We start from the raw sequence: 19,556 nt of genomic DNA on the forward strand, positions 1-19,556 counted from the left end.
ATCATTACTTATCACAATGAAATGAACTATATCTTGTTTTTTTTTGCCACCAATTAGGCTTTCTTTAGGTGGGACATTATGCCAAGAATTATTTTAGGGAAGAAAGGGGAGAGCGCCGGCACTGCTGTCACATTCTTTTATTTCAAAATCGTTGGAAAGTTAAAAATACATTGTCCGTACAAAAATTGAAAAGACACATACCATATGTAGCAGTGAAAGATGCGGTGGGTGCGGAGGGTGCAGAGCCTGACGGCCGTTTCGCGCGATACGCGCTTCTACGGAGGCTGCAAAGGGATGCTGGCGTGAACAGGCTTATATATTTTTACAAAGCCTGCGTGCGGCGATTCGCCACTACACGCACCGCCCCCCTGGCCATCACAACAAGCCTCCACATTGGCCGCTCGTACGAGCGGAGGCAGCTGGGGGCTGGTGACGTCAGGTACTTCCTAGCTACGGCGGCCTGCATGGGAGACACTATATTAGGTCTCCCAGGCAACCAACATGGAGCCGGGCCAGTTCCGTAGCCAGGAGAGAGGTTGTCCAGATACTTGGACCACATCCTGAGGCCCCTATTGGATGAAATTCCTTCCCATTTACAAGACACATTAGATGTCCTCATGGGCCTAGACACCCTCACGTGGGTCCCGGGTGACCTGCTTGCCACTATAGACGTCGAGAGTCTCTACAGCCGCATCCCCCATAACTTGGGGGTGCAGGCTGTGAGAGCTTTCCTCGACAGAACAAACAAGAGTGATAATTGCACAAACTTCATATGTGATTGCCTGTTGTTTGTCCTTTCCCACAATGCATTCCTATTCGACGGTTCATGGTATTGGCAGGTGTCGGGGACCGCGATGGGAACTGCGGTCTCGTGCACCTACGCCAACATCTTCCTTGCGTGGTTTGAAGAACAGTATGTCCATTCCAAAACAAACCCGTTCCATTGCCAGCTAAGGATGTGGTCCAGATATGTGGACGACGTCCTTATTTTTTGGTCTGGGACTTGTGCAACCTTTGATGAATTTTTAGTGTATCTCAACAACAACACCATGAATATGGCTTTTACTGCTACAATTGATCACAATAGGGTTGCTTTCCTAGACCTGGAGTTGGTAGTACAAGGCAACACCTTGATCCCTAGGGGCTTCCGGAAACCAACTGCCTCCAACGCACTTTTACACAGATCTAGTTTTCACCCTAATCATGTGACCCAATCAATTCCCTATAGCCAGTTCCTTAGGCTACGAAGGAATAATGCTGAGGATGTGCGTTTCATATCTCAATCTGAGGAACTGGGGAACAGACTCATCAGCAGAGGATATGAACAAGAAGTCATCCAGAAAGCCTTTAAAAAAGCTTATAGAACAGACAGGAAACAGTTGCTGGAGAGACGCCACCCAGATAAAATGAGAAAATTAGAAAGAGGGCAGGTCCCATTCACTTTTGAGTTTACTCCCATGTCTAGTAAGATCGAGGAAATCACCAAAAAACATTGGGATCTCCTTTTGAGGGACCCCGTCTTGAAACCACTGGTTGAAAATGGACCCTTGTTTTCTTTTAAGAGGGCTCCAACCATTGGCTCAAAGATAAGTAGAAGCGAATTTTTATCGCAGAGCAGCAGCAATAATTGGTTAAGTGGCCATTTGCCACAGGGGAACCACAGATGTGGACGGTGCGTATCGTGTGAATTCATGGCCACTGGCTCACAGTATCAAGTGGGCCCAATACGCCATTGTGTACGGGATTTTTTTACATGCCAAACGTCTTTTTCCGTGTATGCGTTGTGGTGCCCCTGTGGCAGATTTTATATAGGGGAAACCACCAGATCCCTTAACAGGAGGTTCCGGGAGCATTTTCACTCGATTGAGTCAGGTAAAGGCTCTACTCGGGTGATCACACACATAAGAGAAGCCCATCAATCAGACCCTACCAAGTTAACTTTTGCTGGTTTGCTACAGGTACCACTCCCAAGACGTGGAGGAAACAGGGAGAGAAATTTAAAAAGAGAGGAGGCCCGTATGATACTGAGGACTGATGCTATGGGCCCATTTGGAATGAACGATCATACAGACCTCTCATGTTTCCTGGATCCCTGATGCTATGGGTTATCCCCCGGCCCTATTATGGATGTGATATGTATTTCCCTAGTATGTCAGATAACTACTTAGAAGTTCAGAGGAATCCTCTTTCTGTATACCCAACATGGGCATCTTTCCCCATTTCACCCCCCTTTTCCCTTCCCCTTTTTCCAATGTGGTTGTGTTGTTGTCCTTCCCCTCCCTAATTTTCCTTTCTTCCCCCCCCCCCCTCCCTCCCCTTTCTTCCCTTTCCTACCTCTTTTCCTTTCCTTTTGTCTTGCCTCCCTTTCCATTTTTCCTGCGCCTTTTTCCCACACCCCTTCCCCATGATCAACCCGTGTTGTATTAGTGGTTCTCGTTGTGATATTCCCTTTGATATGCCCGCGTTGCCTGTAAAAGGCTGTTGGCGGCACGGACACTTAGGTTGTTTAAAATTTTCTTTTTTTTCTTTTGTCATCTGGCCCTGTGTGTCTTCTGGGACATTTTCCTTTATCAAAGCACAATATTTAGTGTTGATGTCCATTGCCCCGTATTTATCGCTATGGCCTTTCCACGAAGGATGAGCATGTAGCAATGCTGTATTTGCTCTCCTTCGATTCATTGTTTTTATATATAGTTTCCCACATTCCCCCCATCTCCTTCAGTCGGTACAATTGTAATAGAGCATATCTGCACTTTAATTCAGGGTCCCTGATTTTTTTACCACAGGTTTTTGCACTGTTTTTAATACCTTATACATTTTTGCACAGGTGCACTTTTCCTACCCCAATTTCTTCTTTGGGGCTTATTAATTGTAATTGTCACAATTGTATTCCTAACACAATCATGTTCACTTTATGTGCGTTTTTTAAGGGACACTAATGTTTGCACAAATAATGAACTCAAGTTGTTTTTTTAAACTCCAATATGACTCTATAGCTTTATAAGGTATCAAATTTTGCACAAATATGCACTTTGCAGCTCGCAGCTGCAATATTTATTCTTGCCACAAGATGGCAGCAAGATTTTTCTGGCTACGGAACTGGCCCGGCTCCATGTTGGTTGCCTGGGAGACCTAATATAGTGTCTCCCATGCAGGCCGCCGTAGCTAGGAAGTACCTGATGTCACCAGCCCCCAGCTGCCTCCGCTCGTACGAGCGGCCAATGTGGAGGCTTGTTGTGATGGCCAGGGGGGCGGTGCGTGTAGCGGCGAATCGCCGCACGCAGGCTTTGTAAAAATATATAAGCCTGTTCACGCCAGCATCCCTTTGCAGCCTCCGTAGAAGTGCGTATTGCGCGAAACGGCCGTCAGGCTCTGCACCCTCCGCACCCACCGCATCTTTCACTGCTACATATGGTATGTGTCTTTTCAATTTTTGTACGGACAATGTATTTTTAACGATTTTGAAATAAAAGAATGTGACAGCAGTGCCGGCACTCTCCCCTTTCTTCCCTATGTACACAGATCTTTTTGGCCTGAGCACGCTGAAGACATTCAGTACATGACACATACATCCTAGCATTGGACTGTGCTGCCCCCCCCCTCCCCCCTTCCTGGATGGTAGACGGTCTGCAGTGCCAGCATCTCCTTTTCCCCTATCTTCCTCTCAAGAATTATTTTATTCTAAATGTGTTTTAATGGGAAAATAGGAAAAAATGTGGGAAAAAATTTATTATTTTTCAGTTTTTGGCCTTTATAGTTTTTAAATAATGCATGCTACTGTAATTAAAACCCGTGAAATTGATTTGCCCCTGTCCCGGTTATAAAACCGTTTAAATTATGTCCCTATCACAAGGTTTGGCGCCAATATTTTAATTGGAAATAAAGGTGCATTTTTTTTCAGTTTTGCATCCATCCCTAATTACAAGCTTATAGTTTATAAAGTAACAGTGTTATACCCTCTTGACATAAATATTTAAAAAGTTCAGTCCCTAAGGTAACTATTTATGTATTTTTTTTTTATTGTAATTTTTTTTTTAATTACAAGAAAAAAAAATTGGGGAGTGTGGGAGGTAAGGAGTTAATTTTGTGAATAAAACTAATTTATTTGTATGTGAAAAATGCTTTAGGGTGTAGTTTTACTATTTGGCCACAAGATGGCCACAGTAACATTTTGTTTATGCGACCTGCAAGCGTCCGGAAGGACGCTTGCAGGAAGTACAAAGAGGCTGGGAACTTTTTTTTTTCACAATGATCGCGCTGCTTATCGGAGAAGCAGCGGATCATTGCGGGGCTTAGATCAATGAACAGGAATGGATTTTCCCGTTCATTGATCTCCGGGCGAGCGGCCGGCGGCGTGTTTACCCGCGGGAGTGCGCGCTAGAGCGAGCGGGAGCGCGGGCAGCGGCGGGAGCGCGGAAAGTACGCATTTCACCGTCCCTGGTGGTGAAAGGATGGAAAAAGTGACGGAGAAATGCGTACGCGTGGGGGTAAAGTGGTTAAATGTGCTGATGGGGCTCCCAAGTTGTTCTTTAACAGATCAATGGGAACCGTCCCTGAGGAACTCACACAGCTCTTATAGCAAAGACAGCTTTGTGAAATACAACATTTTTCTGGCATGTACAATGGGAGCAGGCCGTGATGCAAATTTTCCTGGCATGTACAATGGGAGCAGGCCGTGATGCAAATTTTCCTGGCATGTACAATGGGAACAGGCCGTGATGCAAATTTTCCTGGCATGTACAATGGGAACAGGCCGTGATGCAAATTTTCCTGGCATGTACAATGGGAACAGGCCGTGATGCAAATTTTCCTGGCATGTACAATGGGAGCAGGCCGTGATGCAAATTTTCCTGGCATGTACAGTGGGAGCAGGCTATGGTGCAAATTTTCCTGGCATGTACAATGAGAGCAGGCCGTGATGCAAATTTTCCTGGCATGTACAGTGGGAGCAGGCTATGGTGCAAATTTTCCTGGCATGTACAGTGGGAGCAGGCCGTAATGCAAATTTTTCTGGCATGAACAGTGGGATCAGGCCTTTCATTAATGCATTGCACACCACTCTCCATCTTCCCAACATGTCACAGAAGAGTTTCTAGTTGTGAAGGCGGAAGTGTTAGTACAATGGAGAACTGTCTGCAATGCATCAGCAATAGACAGCAACAGGAAAGTTCACGATGCTCTACCCCCAGCCATCATACCAATCGGTGCAGGATCAGGTAAGCCAGACCATGACATGACAGTAGTGCAAAGGAGGATCCGCAAACCAGGACAAGTTGATGTAAAAAGGCTGTAAAAGTTTATTTGAAAAATTCACAGACAAAGCAATCAAGTTGATCCTGTGATTTTATTGCTTTGTCTGTGGATTTTTCAAATAAACTTTTTCAGCCTTTTTACATCAACCTGTCCTGGTTTGCGGATCCTCCTTTGCACTACAGCAATAGACAGCAACATAGTTGATTTATCCTAGTCTGTCGCGCTCTGTGCCCCCCACATACTTCGGGACAATTTTGCGTATTTAAAAACTGTCCTTGCTCATCCCTAACCTCTCTTTGTCATTGGTTGAGAAGTTTACCTAAAGCAGGAAGTAAAATGTTATTTATCCCTTTTCTACTTCGACAGTGTCTCTAGTTTTACTGCAATGACTTATTTGTGACATAGGGAGGGATGATAGAAAGTTGTGAGTTTGCTGGTGATGTGTATACTTCCATCTCTTTAGCAAGATGGCAGCAACACCAAGAAGATTTTGCAGAAGAGCACTGTGCAATACAGTTAGTTAAAACAATCAAAGCATACAGAATAAAGGTGACTTGGTATTTGGGGGCGGGGGGGGGGGGGGGAGTTTTGGTGGTGAGCAGAGTTACATTTTGAAGCAAAAGTACCATACCTTCCAATTTTATTTTATTTTTTATATATTATCTTTTTATAAAATTTTCATAGAATTATAAACAGACATCACATACAAGGCATATAAAATGCATAATACAGGACATTATACAGAAGGTCCTCCCAACTTTTTTATTTAAGTAAGAGGGACACTTTAAGACACGCCTCTGTCACACCACTAGCCACACCCCATTACACCCCTCGCCATGCATATCACAAAGAATTCAGAATCAAAATATGCAGTTTTTTCATTCAAGACAGACTGGTCCTTCATCATTACCTAGTTTTCCTTCATTTTAACATTTGGAATAAGAAATATTTCAATGTAATTGATGGGAATAAAGGATACCCGAGGTGACGTGTGACTGTAACTATTGGTGTCAGCAACACAGATTTTTTCTCATTATTGGTGATCTGCAGTATCACCAATAATACAGATGCTATACCTGGTTATGTGGTGATCTGCAGAATCACCAATAATACTAGTATAGCTCGACACAGGACACCCAATGTGGTATTGTGTTTGGTGCAACAGTAATCAGAGAAGTTATCTCCCGAGAAGCGTGAGACACAGACACTACTGCAGCCAAGGAATCCCTGAGGAGCAGGGAATCAGATTGTACTGCAGCCAGTGGACGCCTGAGGAGCAGGGACCACTGACTGGGCTGCAAATGGGATAACTGAAGGATGAGAGATAATGATTGGACTGCAGCCAAGGATTCCCTGAGGAGCAGGGAATCAGATTCTTCTGCAGCCAAGGATTCCCTGAGGGGCAGGGAATCAGAATGTACTGCAGCCAGTGGACCCCTGAGGGGCAGGGACCACTGACTGTGCTGCAAGATGGTCTCCTGAGGAGCAGGTGACCATAAGCCTGAGCTTGCAGCTAATGAACACCTGAAGAGCAAGTGTCACAGATAGTACAGTAAGGCTGATCACCTAAAAGTTAGGTGACAGCCAGAAAGGTCAGACAAGCCAGGTCGGCAACATACGGACAGATAAGGTACAGAGACGGAAGACTGATTCGGTATCCGGGTACAGGCAAGGTCGGCAACAGTTTATCAGGTGGGCGGAAGTACCGAATCAGTAAGCAGAAGAGTGGTCAGGAAAGTCAGAGATCATAACAGGTAAACAGAAATATATGACAGTTCTAATCTAGGTGTGAAGTCCTTGGTTTCAACACCTGGGAACTGGTCTAACACATAAACAGTAGCAATGTAGCAATATCCTAGTCTTAGGTGTGAAGTCCTTGGTTTCAACACCTGGGAACTAGTCTAACACATAAACAGTAGCAATGTAGCAATCTCCTAGACTTAGGTGTGAAGTCCTTGGTTTCAACACCTGGGAACTAGTCTACAGAATGGTACAGAAGACTCACAATACAATAGTGTAATAAGACTATCAGCGGAATCTGACTAAGTGTGAATTCCCAGCTCCGGCTGGTTCTAACACACTGTAAGATCTTACTATGGTCTGAGTGCTCACACGTAAGCTTTCGCAACAGCAGACAACTTGCAACTGACAGGCAAGTCCTATATATACCCAGAGCGCTCCACAGCGCCGACCCAGTCACTCAGCCAATCCGGAGCATAGTTGGAGTCAGCTGATCGGCTTGATCAGCTGACTCCCCTTCTACTAGCATAAAGGTCCTGTCGCCTGGCGCGCGCGCGCGTAGCTTTCAATCTGTGTGCACTATAAGGACCAGGCGAACCAGCAGCATGTTGCTGCGGGGCAGAAGCCGCCGACTGGAACGCGGAGATAGCGCCATACCGCTTGCCCACGCGGCGGCATCTCCGCTATTCATTACAGTGACATGATGAGATAGACATGGGTATGTACAGTGCCTAGCAAACAAATAACTTTGCTGTGTTCCTTTTTTTCTTTCTCTGCTTTCTCTGCTTGAAAGAGTTAAAAATCAGGTATGTAAGTGCCAGTTCCTGTCTGAGTCAGGACTGGGTCAGACTACAATGTGACCATCACTGATAAGAAATTACAACTATATAACACTTTCCTAGCAGGACATGGCTTCTGAGAGCAGGAAATGTGCTGAGGATCACTTAAGCAGGAGTTGCATAGGGATATTGGGATTGAAGGACTGTTCTTAAAGAAGAAAGAAGGTGCTGAGTATGGGGGATTTACCGGTATCTAAAATAGCCGACTATTAAGCGTAATTTAAGGAGCTCAATGCCCGCCTATTTTAAATGCCACCATTTTATTTTTATTTTTTCCTTCCTCTTCCCTTTAGCCCCGATGAGTCATGATGAACCCGGTAGGGCGGAGCCAGGGAGACAAGTGCCGAGCTTGGAGACTCCTGAGAATTCTACCCAGCAAAGAGATGGTAATATACAATGCAGTAAATTTCTTTTAAAATGTACTGGCAATACTGATTTTAATCTAAGTATTAAAGTAGTGGTTTTACACGTCAGATTTCTCTCTGAGTTCATTTTTATTTATGTATTTATTTTATTTAAAATAGCCCAGGTGGCAGACATTAGCTGTAACTGAAGTTATATCTGGTGAGCAGGGGTACGCTGGCCATATCTGGTGTACAATTCTGTACCAGTTTGTATCAATAAATTATTTTAGCAGAAATACGGCAGCAGTAAAAAGTATGTGAATCCTTTGGTATTATATGGATTTCTGCACAAATTGGGCATAAAATGTGATCTGATCTTCATCTAAGTCACAACAATAGACAATCACAGTCTGCTTAAACTAATACCACACAAATAACTAAATGTTTCCAGGTTTTTATTGAACACGCCATGTAAACATTCACAGTGCTGGTGAAAAAACTATGTGAAGCCCTAATGACATCTCCAAGAGCTAATTGGAGTGAGATGTCAGCCAGCTGGAGTGCAGTCATTGGAGGTGTTAGTTACAGTTGCCCTGCCCTATAAGAAACACACACCAGTTTTGTGTTTTCTTTTCCCAAGAAGCATTGCCTGATGTAAATGATGCCGTGCACAAAAGAGCTCTCAGAAGACCTATGATTAAGTATTGTTGACTTGCATAAAGCTGGAAAGGGTTATAAAAGTATATCCTAAAGCCTTGCAGTTCATCAGTCCATGGTAAGACAAATTGTCTATAAATGGAGAATGGAGAATGTTCAGTACTGCTGCTACTCTCTCTAGGAGTGGCAGTCCCAGTGGCGTAGCAATGGGGATAGCTGCCATAGCGTTGCTATGGGGCCCCACGGCAGCCCTACGTCACAGGGGGCCCGCAGCTACCTGTCCTGAGAGGTCTTTTTTTTTTTTTGCCGCCCCCCCCCCTCACCTCGGCGCCCCCCCGCCGCCTCACCTCGGGTCCCCCCTCAGCGGCGAGAGAGCGGCATATACAGGAAGCTCCGGCGGGGTAAACAGCCACTAGAGGTGCAGCTGCCTCCGGGCTACTGTGTCCCCACTGTATTGCTGCTCGCACCGCTTCTATTGCGAGCAGCAATACAGTGGGGACACAGTAGCCCGGAGGCAGCTGAACCTCTAGCGGCTGATTACCCCGCCGGAGCTTCCTGGATATGCCGCTCTCTCGCCGCTGAGGGGGGACCCGAGGTGAGGGGGGGGCGGCCGGCGGGCGGGCGAAAATAAAAATAATAATTATCCTCTCAGGACAGGTAGCTGCGTGCCCCCTGTGACGTAGGGCTGCCGTGGGGCCATCTCTCGCCACTGATGGAAGGAGGGGGGACTCCAGGTGAGGCAGGGGGATAAGGGTCGGGCCCCTACCCCACTAACTACTCAGCTACCTCCCCTCCCACCCGGCTACCTAACTGCCCACCCTGCCACCTAACTGAGGCTACCTAACTGCCCACCCGGCTACCTAACTGCCCACCCAGCTACCTAACTGCCTACCCTGCCACCCAGCTACCTATCTGCCTATCCTGCTACCTATCTGCCCACCCTGCCACCCGGCTACCTAACTTCCCACCCGGCTACCTAACTGTGCACCCTTCTACCTAACTGCCCACCCAGCTACCTAACTGCCTACCCTGCCACCCAGCTACCTATCTGCCTACCCTGCTACCTATCTGCCCACCCTGCCACCCGGCTACCTAACTTCCCACCCGGCTACCTAACTGTGCACCCTTCTACCTAACTTCCCACCCGGCTACCTAACTGCCCACCCAGCTACCTAACTGCCCACCTGGCTACCTATCTGCCTACCCTGCCACCCAGCTACCTAACTGCCCGCCCGGCTACCTAACTGCCCACCCAGCTACCTAACTGCCTACCCTTCCACCCAGCTACCTATCTGCCTACCCTGCTACCTATCTGCCTACCCTGCCACCCAGCTACCTAACTGCCCACCCAGCTACCTATCTGCCTACCCTGCCACCCAGCTACCTAACTTCCCACTGCGCACCCTTCTACCTAACTTCCCACCCGGCTACCTAACTGCCCACCCGTCTACCTATTTGCCTACCCTCCCACCCGTCTACCTATCTGCCTACCCTCCCACCCAGCTACCTAACTGCCTACCCAGTGCAGTGCCAGCACCGCAAATAGTGTGCCAGCCTGCCCAACCACCCTCCCTCCAGGTAATTAATGTTAGCCCACTATAGACCTAACTACATATGCTGCATTTTGTGGGGAAATCTGGCGACAATTGGATTGCATTTTGTGGGGAAATTTGGCGACAATCTGATTGCATTTTGTGGGGAAATTTGGCGACAATCTGATTGCAATTTGTGGGGAAATCTGCCAACAATCTGGTTGCATTTTGTGGGGAAATCTGCCGCCAATCTGGTTGCATTTTGTTGGGAAATCTGCCGACAATCTGGTTGCATATTGTAGGGAAATCTGCCAACAATCTGGTTGCATTTTGTGGGGAAATCTGCCGACAATCTGGTTGCATATTGTGGGGAAATCTGCCGACAATCTGTTGCATATTGTGTGGAAATCTGCCGACAATCTGGTTGCATATTGTGTGGAAATCTGCCGACAATCTGGTTGCATTTTGTTGGGAAATCTTCCGACAATCTGGTTGCAAATTGTGGGGAAATCTGCCGACAATCTGGTTGCATATTGTGGGGAAATCTGCCGACAATCTGGTTGCATATTGTGTGGAAATCTGCCGACAATCTGGTTGCATATTGTGTGGAAATCTGCCGACAATCTGGTTGCATTTTGTTGGGAAATCTTCCGACAATCTGGTTGCATATTGTGGGGAAATCTGCCGACAATCTGGTTGCATTTTGTTGGGAAATCTGCTGACAATCTGGTTGCATTTTGTTGGGAAATCTGCCGACAATCTGGTTGCATTTTGTAGGGAAATCAGGTCCGAGGTCCGTGGGGTTGGAAGGTCGTGGGGGGGGGGGCGAATAATTTTTTTTTGCTATGGGGCCCAGTCATTTCTAGCTATGCCCCTGGGCGGTCCTGTAAAGATGACTGCAAGAGCACAGCCCAGAATACTCAATGAAGTGAAGTAGAATCCCAGAGTGTCAGCTAAAAACTTACAAAAGTCTATGGCATATGCTAACATCCCTGTTAGCGCATCTATGATTCGTAAAACACTAAACAAGAATGGAGTTCATGGGAGGATACCACAGTGGAAGTCACTGCTGTCCAAAAAAACAACATTGCTACACATAAAGTTTTCAAAAGAGTACCTGGGTGTTCCACAGCAGTACTGGCAAAATATTCTATGGACACATGAAACAAAAGTTGAGTTGTTTGGTAGAAACACACAACACTATGTGAGGAGAAAAAGAGGTAAAGCACACCAACATCAAAACCTCATTCCAACCCTGAAGTATGGTGGTGGGGGAATCATGGTTTGGCACTGCTTTGCTGCATCAGGGCCTGGACAAATTGCTATCGTTGAAGGAAAAATGAATTTCTAAGTTTATCAAGACATTAAGTTCAGGAGAACTTAAAGAGACACTGAAGCGAAAAAAAAATATGATATAATGAATTGGTTGTGTACTATGAATAATTACTAGAAGATTAGCAGCAAAGAAAATATTCTCATATTTTTATTTTCAGGTATATAGTGTTTTTTCTACCATTGCATCATTCTCTAATATGTGCAGATTACACAACACTCAGCATTCAAAATGATTCTTTCAGAGCAGTCTGTGAACTAATGACCTCTCCTCTGCCAGAGGAAAAGTAAATAGTTAACTAACAGTTGAGATAATAAAAGTCAGAAAACAGCCCTCTCCACGACTTTGAAAGTCGTAGAGATAATGGCTTTTTTGTATAGAGATAACAACTGGAGTTTCTTAACTCTTCCTGTACTGGAAACAATTAGACTGATGTATCTGATCTTAATGTTTTATTTCTTAGCTGTACTACACATACAAATCATAATATCATAGTTTTTTTTTGGCTTCAGTGTCTCTTTAAAGAGACACTGAAGCGAGAATAAATCTCGCTTCAGTGCTTATATTCAGCAGGGGCATGTGTGCCCCTGCTAAAACGCCGCTATCCCGCGGCTGAACGGGGGTCCCTTCACCCCCCCCCCCCCCCCCTGCAAAATCAACGACCAACTTGGTCGTAGATTTTGCTGCTCTTCAGGCAGGGCTAACGGCTGCAGCCCTGCCTCTCAGCGCCGTCTATCAGCGGCGCATCGCTGGAAGACCAGCGAAGGAAGACTGAGAGAGGCGGGGGAGAGGCAGAGATACGCGCTGACAGACGCGCGTGAGGCAGGGCTGCGGCCATTAGCCCTGCCTGAATGCGGAAGTGATCCCCCGCTGCACGGAGGGGATTTGTGAGGTAAGGGACCCCCGTTTAGCCGCGGGATAGCGGCGTTTTAGCAGGGGCACACGTGCCCCTGCTGAATATAAGCACTGAAGCGAGATTTTTTCTCGCTTCAGTGTCTTTTTAAGGCCATCTGTCCACCAGCTGAAGCTCAGCAGAAGATTGGTGTTGAAACAGGACAACGACCCAAAACATAGAAGTAAATCAACAACATAATGGCTTAAGCAGAAGAAAATACACCTTCGGGAGTGGCCCAGTCAGAGTCCTGACCTTATCTTGATTGAGATGTTGTGGGGTGACCTCAAGAAAGTGATTTACACCAGTTATCCCAAGAATATTGCTGAACTGAAACAGTTTGGTAAAGAGGAATGGTCAAGAATTACTCCTGACCATTGTGCACGGCTGATCTGCAACTACAGGAAACGCTTGGTTGAAGTTATTGCTGCCAAAGGAGGTTCAACCAGTTATTAAATCCAAGGGTTCACATAACTTTTCCACCTGCACTGTGAATGTTTACATGGTGTGCTCAATAAAAACATGGAAACATTTAATTATTTGTGTGGCATTACTGTGATTGCCTATTGTTGTGACTTAGATGAAGATCAGATCACATTTTATGACCAATTTCTGCAGAAATCCATATTATTCCAAAGGGTTCACGTACTTTTTTCTGCTACTGTATTGTCCTATACTGATCACTAGGGATGGACAATGATGCAGGGTTATGCAAACTGTGTATGCAAATATATGCAGCTTGAAAATGAACCAAGCAAATTAAGTCAAAGTGTGATTTGAATCATCCATTTTCCAAGCTGCATACATTTCCATACAGAATTTGCATAATCCTGCACCAACTCGGAATGATTTGCATCTCATTGACCATCTCTACTGATCACACTGCTGCAGACATTAGCTCCGCACTGTATTCATTATCTAAAGAACAGACATATCCATTGTCCGAAAAAATATTGTGATCAAAAAAATGATTGGATGAGCCCTTTTTAAAGTGTGCCTGAGATCTTAATAGGTAGTGTAATATATAGTGTGTTGCATTTATAGTTGCCTGGGCCTTCCTCCAGCTTCCTCATGAGGTGTATGGGCTCCCTCACCATCCTCTCCGGCCACTTTGTTCTCTAGTCTTCTTATCCCCACCAGTAATCTAGCGAGTCACAGCCAATCTCGCTCTCCTGCGCACGGCCCAGTCACACTACTGCACACAGGAGCATTCTGTGGGAGCCCAACGGCAGCTGTGCGCATGGCTGGGCCAAGGCCACCTAGGCAATGGCCTAGGGCACCACAGGGCCAAGGGCACCAAAACAGCAGGCTGAACTGTTGCAGCATTTCCAAGCTTGTAAATGCTGCAATGCAGGGAGATCAGGCGAGCGCCTGACCATGGTACTCTGCTACCTGCTGCCTGTGCAGCAGCCACCTTGCTCTCTGTGCACGTCTGCATTGTGGCCGGCGGCTATGGACTTGGGCAGCATTGGAGACAGAGGGGAAGGGGAAGCTTTGGCACTGGAGAAGAGCTGAGAAATAAGTGACACTGATGGCTGCTGCAATGTGAAGGCGAGCTGGCTACTTACACTGTAGGGGGAAGTGGGAAAAGGAGGAAATAAGGGAGTCATCTGGCTGCCTATACTGGAGGGAAAGGGGGAGGGGTCATCTGGCGCATTTATACTGGAGGGGGGGTCAACAGGTTACCTATACTAGAGGGAAGGGTCATCTGACTACCTACACTGAAGGGGGGCGGTTGGTGACAGTGGCCTTGGGCGGTAATAAGTACAAATCCGTCCCTGGCCATGTATGTGCAAAAGAATGTGACCTGCCAGATTACTGGGGGGGATAACCAGAGAATGGAGCTGAGCCCACCCACCTCATGGTGCTGCAGGAAGCCCCAGGTAACATACACTACTTATTCATATCTCATGTTTCCTTTAAAGGATTTTCCTTAGATTTGATGTTTTAAAGTGACACTGAAGCAAAAAAACCCTTATGATATAATGAATGGTATATGTAGTATGGATAATTCATAGAACATCGGTAGCAAAGAAAAGTGTATCATATTTTTATTTTCAGTTATACAGTTTTTTATTATTATTATTTTTTTTTATAACATTGGATCATTCTCTAATATTTGCAGTTTACAAACTATACTCTGTATTTTAAACTATGAAACAGAGCAGGAAAGCTCAAAGGGTCATTAGCTCTGCAGTAAAACCTTAAAGGGAACTAGAGATGAACGTTATACACACAAAATATATATACATCAATAGCTTTTTATGAGGAAATTATTTTACCACTATTTTCGCCTCTCTGGTGTGCCTTAGTACATTTATTTTTACATTTTTCCCCCGGGATAAATCAAAGATTGCCGCCGGCTCATACCCTTCTTCTTCCGGGTCATGAGCAGCTCTAAATGTTAATCTCTAGGCTTGCTGCGCTTCTGTGCTGCTCAGCGCACAAGCCTAGTGTGGAGGACGCAGGCGCAGTGTTGGGAGACCTAATGTGCATGTTAGGCCACGCTGAGGAGCGCCGGTGACGTCATCCTCCCACTGCGGACTAGCCCGACCTGGATTTCCCCCGACCTGGGCTGGAAGGAGAGTCGGCAGACTCAGCAGCGGTGGCAGCATAGAGGAATCAGCAGGGCAGTCGGCAGACTCAGCAGCGGCGACAGCACGGAGTAATCAGCAGGCATTACTAGGCAGCAGCAACCACTCCCTTCTCATCACAGCCCTCCGTGATGCTGTGTACACAAAGCAGGAAGGCAGAGCCAGGAGCGGGAGGGCTTGAAATGACTTCACAGCAGACGGACTCAGCTAATCTGATTCTAGGTCAAACTTCGACTGAAGGCTCAGTCGGGATTCTTATCACAGCTGATAACAGACTAATTGGACAGAGAGGAATGAAACTAAAAGCAGGGTAGGTGTTTACTGTCATGTTCCCACTGATATTCAGGATAAAATACATGAGGGTGCAGTGAGAGAAAGATTGCGATAAGTGCTTCAGAAAACAGCACTGTAGCCGACCAAGCCTGGTCGGAGAACTCAGAAAAGCTCTTTTGCATAGATAACTGAAGTTTCCTAACTCTTCCTGCACTGGAACAATATGAGACTCATATCTCTGCTGCTAATGTCCTATTTCTTAGCTGTTTTACACATACCAATCATTATATCATAAGTTTAACTTCAGATTCCGTTTAAATAATTACCTACACTCTTCTTTAGTACCCCTGTGAACTTATCTGTCATGCGTAGTCTGTATATCAAGAGCTAAATATTTTCTAAAGAACAAAGACTTAGGAGCTATCAAAAACATGCAAAGACCCCTGGCCAAGTATCTGCATTATTGGTTAATAAGTAAAGGCTGTTTACTTGGGCACAATGCTAATGTTAATATTGCAGAAATGAACTCTATCAGAGGACACAAGTGGACTTGGAATAGAATGTTATTACATGCTGTACTATTTTTTTTCCTAATAGAAGCAGGGCTGTACAATATTTTGGGCAGATCACAAAAACATGGCTTGTCAACACCCGATCAGGACCTCTGATGGAACCACATGTTCTAGCCTAGGAGATAACAGTTACATGTGAGGGTGAAGCTGAATGCCAAGGAAACACCTAAACACACAGATAAAGTCAGTGTTGCCAACCGCCCGTAAATTTACGGGCAGCCCGTAATTTTTGATACAAATTGAGCTGCCTGTGAATTCCGTAAGGAATTCAGCAGCGTCCGTAAAAGGGCGGCCAATCGGCCGCCCGCTCTGTTGCAGGTCTGCAGTAGGACAGCAGCGCAGTGGAGGGAGAGCTGTGAGCAGCGGTGGAGAAGGGGGGCAATCCCCCCCCTTCTCTCACCTTAGTGCTCTCCCTCCCTCGCTGCCCCCTCCTGAACTAAGTGCTGAGTGACGTGAGTAGCGCTTGGCAGCGGGCGGGACTTACCTTCCGTCTCGCTCCAAGCGCCGGAAGTTCTGCTGCTCTGGTCTGGACCAGACCAGAGTAGCGGCAAATCATCCCGCGCCGGCGACGAGACGCAGGTAAGTCTGCTCGCTGTCGCCTGCCACTCGTCATTTAGTTCAGGAGGGGAGAGTGAACGAGGGAGAGCACTAAGGTGAGAGAAGGGGGCTGGAAATTGCCCCCCTTCTCCACCGCTGATGCCACAGCTCTTCCTCCACTGCGCTGCTCCCCTCCTGCTTTGGGGGGGGGTCACCTGGCTACCCATGGGCACATATACCTCTGGCTACATCTACTGGGCACATATACCTCTGGCTACATCTACTGGGCACATATAACCCTGGCTACATCTACTGGGCACATATAACCTCTGGCTACATCTACTGGGTACATGTAACCCTGGCTACATCTACTGGGCACATATACCTCTGGCTACATCTACTGGGCACATATACCTCTGGCTACATCTACTGGGCACATATACCTCTGGCTACATCTACTGGGCACATATAACCCTGGCTACATCTACTGGGCACATATAACCTCTGGCTACATCTACTGGGTACATGTAACCCTGGCTACATCTACTGGGCACATATACCTCTGGCTACATCTACTGGGCACATATAACCCTGGCTACATCTACTGGGCACATATAACCCTGGCTACATCTACTGGGCACATATACCTCTGGCTACATCTACTGGGCACATATACCTCTGGCTACATCTACTGGGCACATATAACCTCTGGCTACATCTACTGGGCACATATAACCCTGGCTACATCTACTGGGCACATATACCTCTGGCTACATCTGCTGGGCACATATAACCCTGGCTACATCTACTGGGCACATATACCTCTGGCTACATCTACTGGGCACATATACATCTGGCTACATCTACTGGGCACATATACCTCTGGCTACATCTACTGGGCACATATACCTCTGGCTACATCTACTGGGCACATATAACCCTGGCTACATCTACTGGGCACATATAACCCTGGCTACATCTACTGGGCACATATAACCCTGGCTACATCTACTGGGCACATATAACCCTGGCTACATCTACTGGGCACATATAACCCTGGCTACATCTACTGGGCACATATAACCCTGGCTACAACTACTGGGCACATATAACCCTGGCTACATCTACTGGGCACATATAACCCTGGCTACATATACTGGGCACATATACCTCTGGCTACATATACTGGGCACATATAACCCTGGCTACATATACTAGGCACATATAACCCTGCCTACATATACTGGGCACATATAACCCTGCCTACATATACTGGGCACATATACCCCTGCCTACATATACTGGGGACATATACCTCTGGCTACATATACTGGGCACATATATCTGCTGGCTACATATACTGAGGACACTGGCTGTTTGCCATTATGTGCATTTACTGGTGAAAAGCTGTCTCTTATTATGTGCATTTACTGGTGAAATGCTGTCTCTTATTATGTGCATTTATTGGTACAAAGCTGTCTCTTATTATGTGCATTTACTGGTGAAAAGCTGTCTCTTATTATGTGCATTTACTGGTGAAAAGCTGTCTCTTATGTTCATTTACTGGTGAAAAGCTGTCTCTCATTACGTGCATTTACTGGTGAAAAGCTGTCTCTCATTACGTGCATTTACTGGTGAAAAGCTGTCTCTCATTACGTACATTCACTGATGAAAAGCTGTCTCTTATTACGTGCATTTACTGGTGAAAGGCTGTCTCTTATGTGACTTTACTGGTGAAAGGCTGTCTCTTATGTGAATTTACTGGTGAAAAGCTGTCTCTTATTATGTGCATTTACTGGTGAAAAGCTGTCTCTCATTACGTGCATTTACTGGTGAAAAGCTGTCTCTCATTACGTGCATTTACTGGTGAAAGGCTGTCTCTTATGTGCATTTACTGGTGAAACGCTATCTCTCATTATGTGCATTTACTTGCCATGCCCACTTTAGTCGCCGCAAATTTCCTCGAACATGTTGCCCCCTACCCATTTGACTGCCCCCTCATATGTGCCAGTCTAGAACCGGCCTTGTACCCCTGCCTACATATACTGGACACATATACCCCTGGCTACCTGTTCTGGGGACATCTCTCCCCCTGGCTACCTGTTCTGGGGACATCTATACCCCTGGCCACCTATTCTGGGGACACCTATAGACCTATGGACTTTCCTTTTACCTTGGTTAACGCAAAGTATAGACTTTGCGTTAAAACGCCGAAAGAGGGCTCTGGTGTGAAAGAGCCCTAACACTTTTTTGTTGACTTGACTTATTCATGATACCAAAACATCCTTGAGGTTGCAACACCTTTTTGCCATTAAATGCGGCATATTACTCACAATTGTCACTTTCTCTTTAACACTTCCCAGTATTTTTTTTTAAAGATTTCATTCAACTCATGCCATTCACTTGCATTCCTGGGCCCATGGATGCAATTAACTTTTTCTCTTCAGTTTTCTCTTAGGAGATACATTTTCATCTTCTCTTTAAAATACCTTTTCCACACTTTGCAATTGAAAAACTACCAAAAAAAGTAGGTTAAAAAGTACTTGTCAAAATAGTTTTGAGTACTTTCTTGCTGGCTGGTGTTTTAAAAGGCATCTTATCCATGAGGTATTAAAATATCACCTAGACGAAAACTCAGGAGAAAAAGTTAATTGCATAGGGGCCATAGCCCTTATTCAATTCACTTTTCTTCTAAGCTTTCTAGTTACATAGTTATTTGGGTTGAAAAAAGCCATTCGTTCTACTAGGAGATAATTTTTCAGCTTCTGTTTAAACTTATTTTTCAGCGCTTTGCAGTTGAAAAAGTACCAAAAAGTGGGTGGAAAAGAATTGTCAAAATAATTCTGAGTATTTTCTTGCTTGCTGGTGGCTTAAAATGCATTTTATTGATAAGGTGTAAAAATATTACCTAGGAGAAAACTTAGAACAATTTAATCAAACAAGGGCCTATGGGCCATATGCAATTCACTTTCTCTTCGAAGTTTTCTCCT

The 19,556-nt window shown here is 45.8% G+C and overlaps 1 protein-coding gene across 5 annotated transcripts in view; it reads left to right on the forward strand.

The window, feature by feature from the left end:
* Window positions 1-19,556, forward strand: part of LOC137524540 (uncharacterized) — a 226,400-nt gene that overhangs the window by 22,179 nt on the left and 184,665 nt on the right. For all 5 annotated transcript variants that reach the window (XR_011022724.1, XR_011022725.1, XR_011022723.1 and 2 more), the window contains exon 2: window positions 8,126-8,218. Coding sequence is in view for 2 of the 5 variants with exons in the window: in XM_068244527.1 (XP_068100628.1) it covers window positions 8,126-8,218 (93 nt within the window). In the remaining 3 variants the exon portion in view is untranslated. The remainder of the gene's footprint in view (window positions 1-8,125; window positions 8,219-19,556) is intronic.

Source organism: Hyperolius riggenbachi, chromosome 7 (assembly GCF_040937935.1).
Source record: "Hyperolius riggenbachi isolate aHypRig1 chromosome 7, aHypRig1.pri, whole genome shotgun sequence".
Classification (NCBI taxonomy): Eukaryota; Metazoa; Chordata; class Amphibia; order Anura; family Hyperoliidae; genus Hyperolius; species Hyperolius riggenbachi.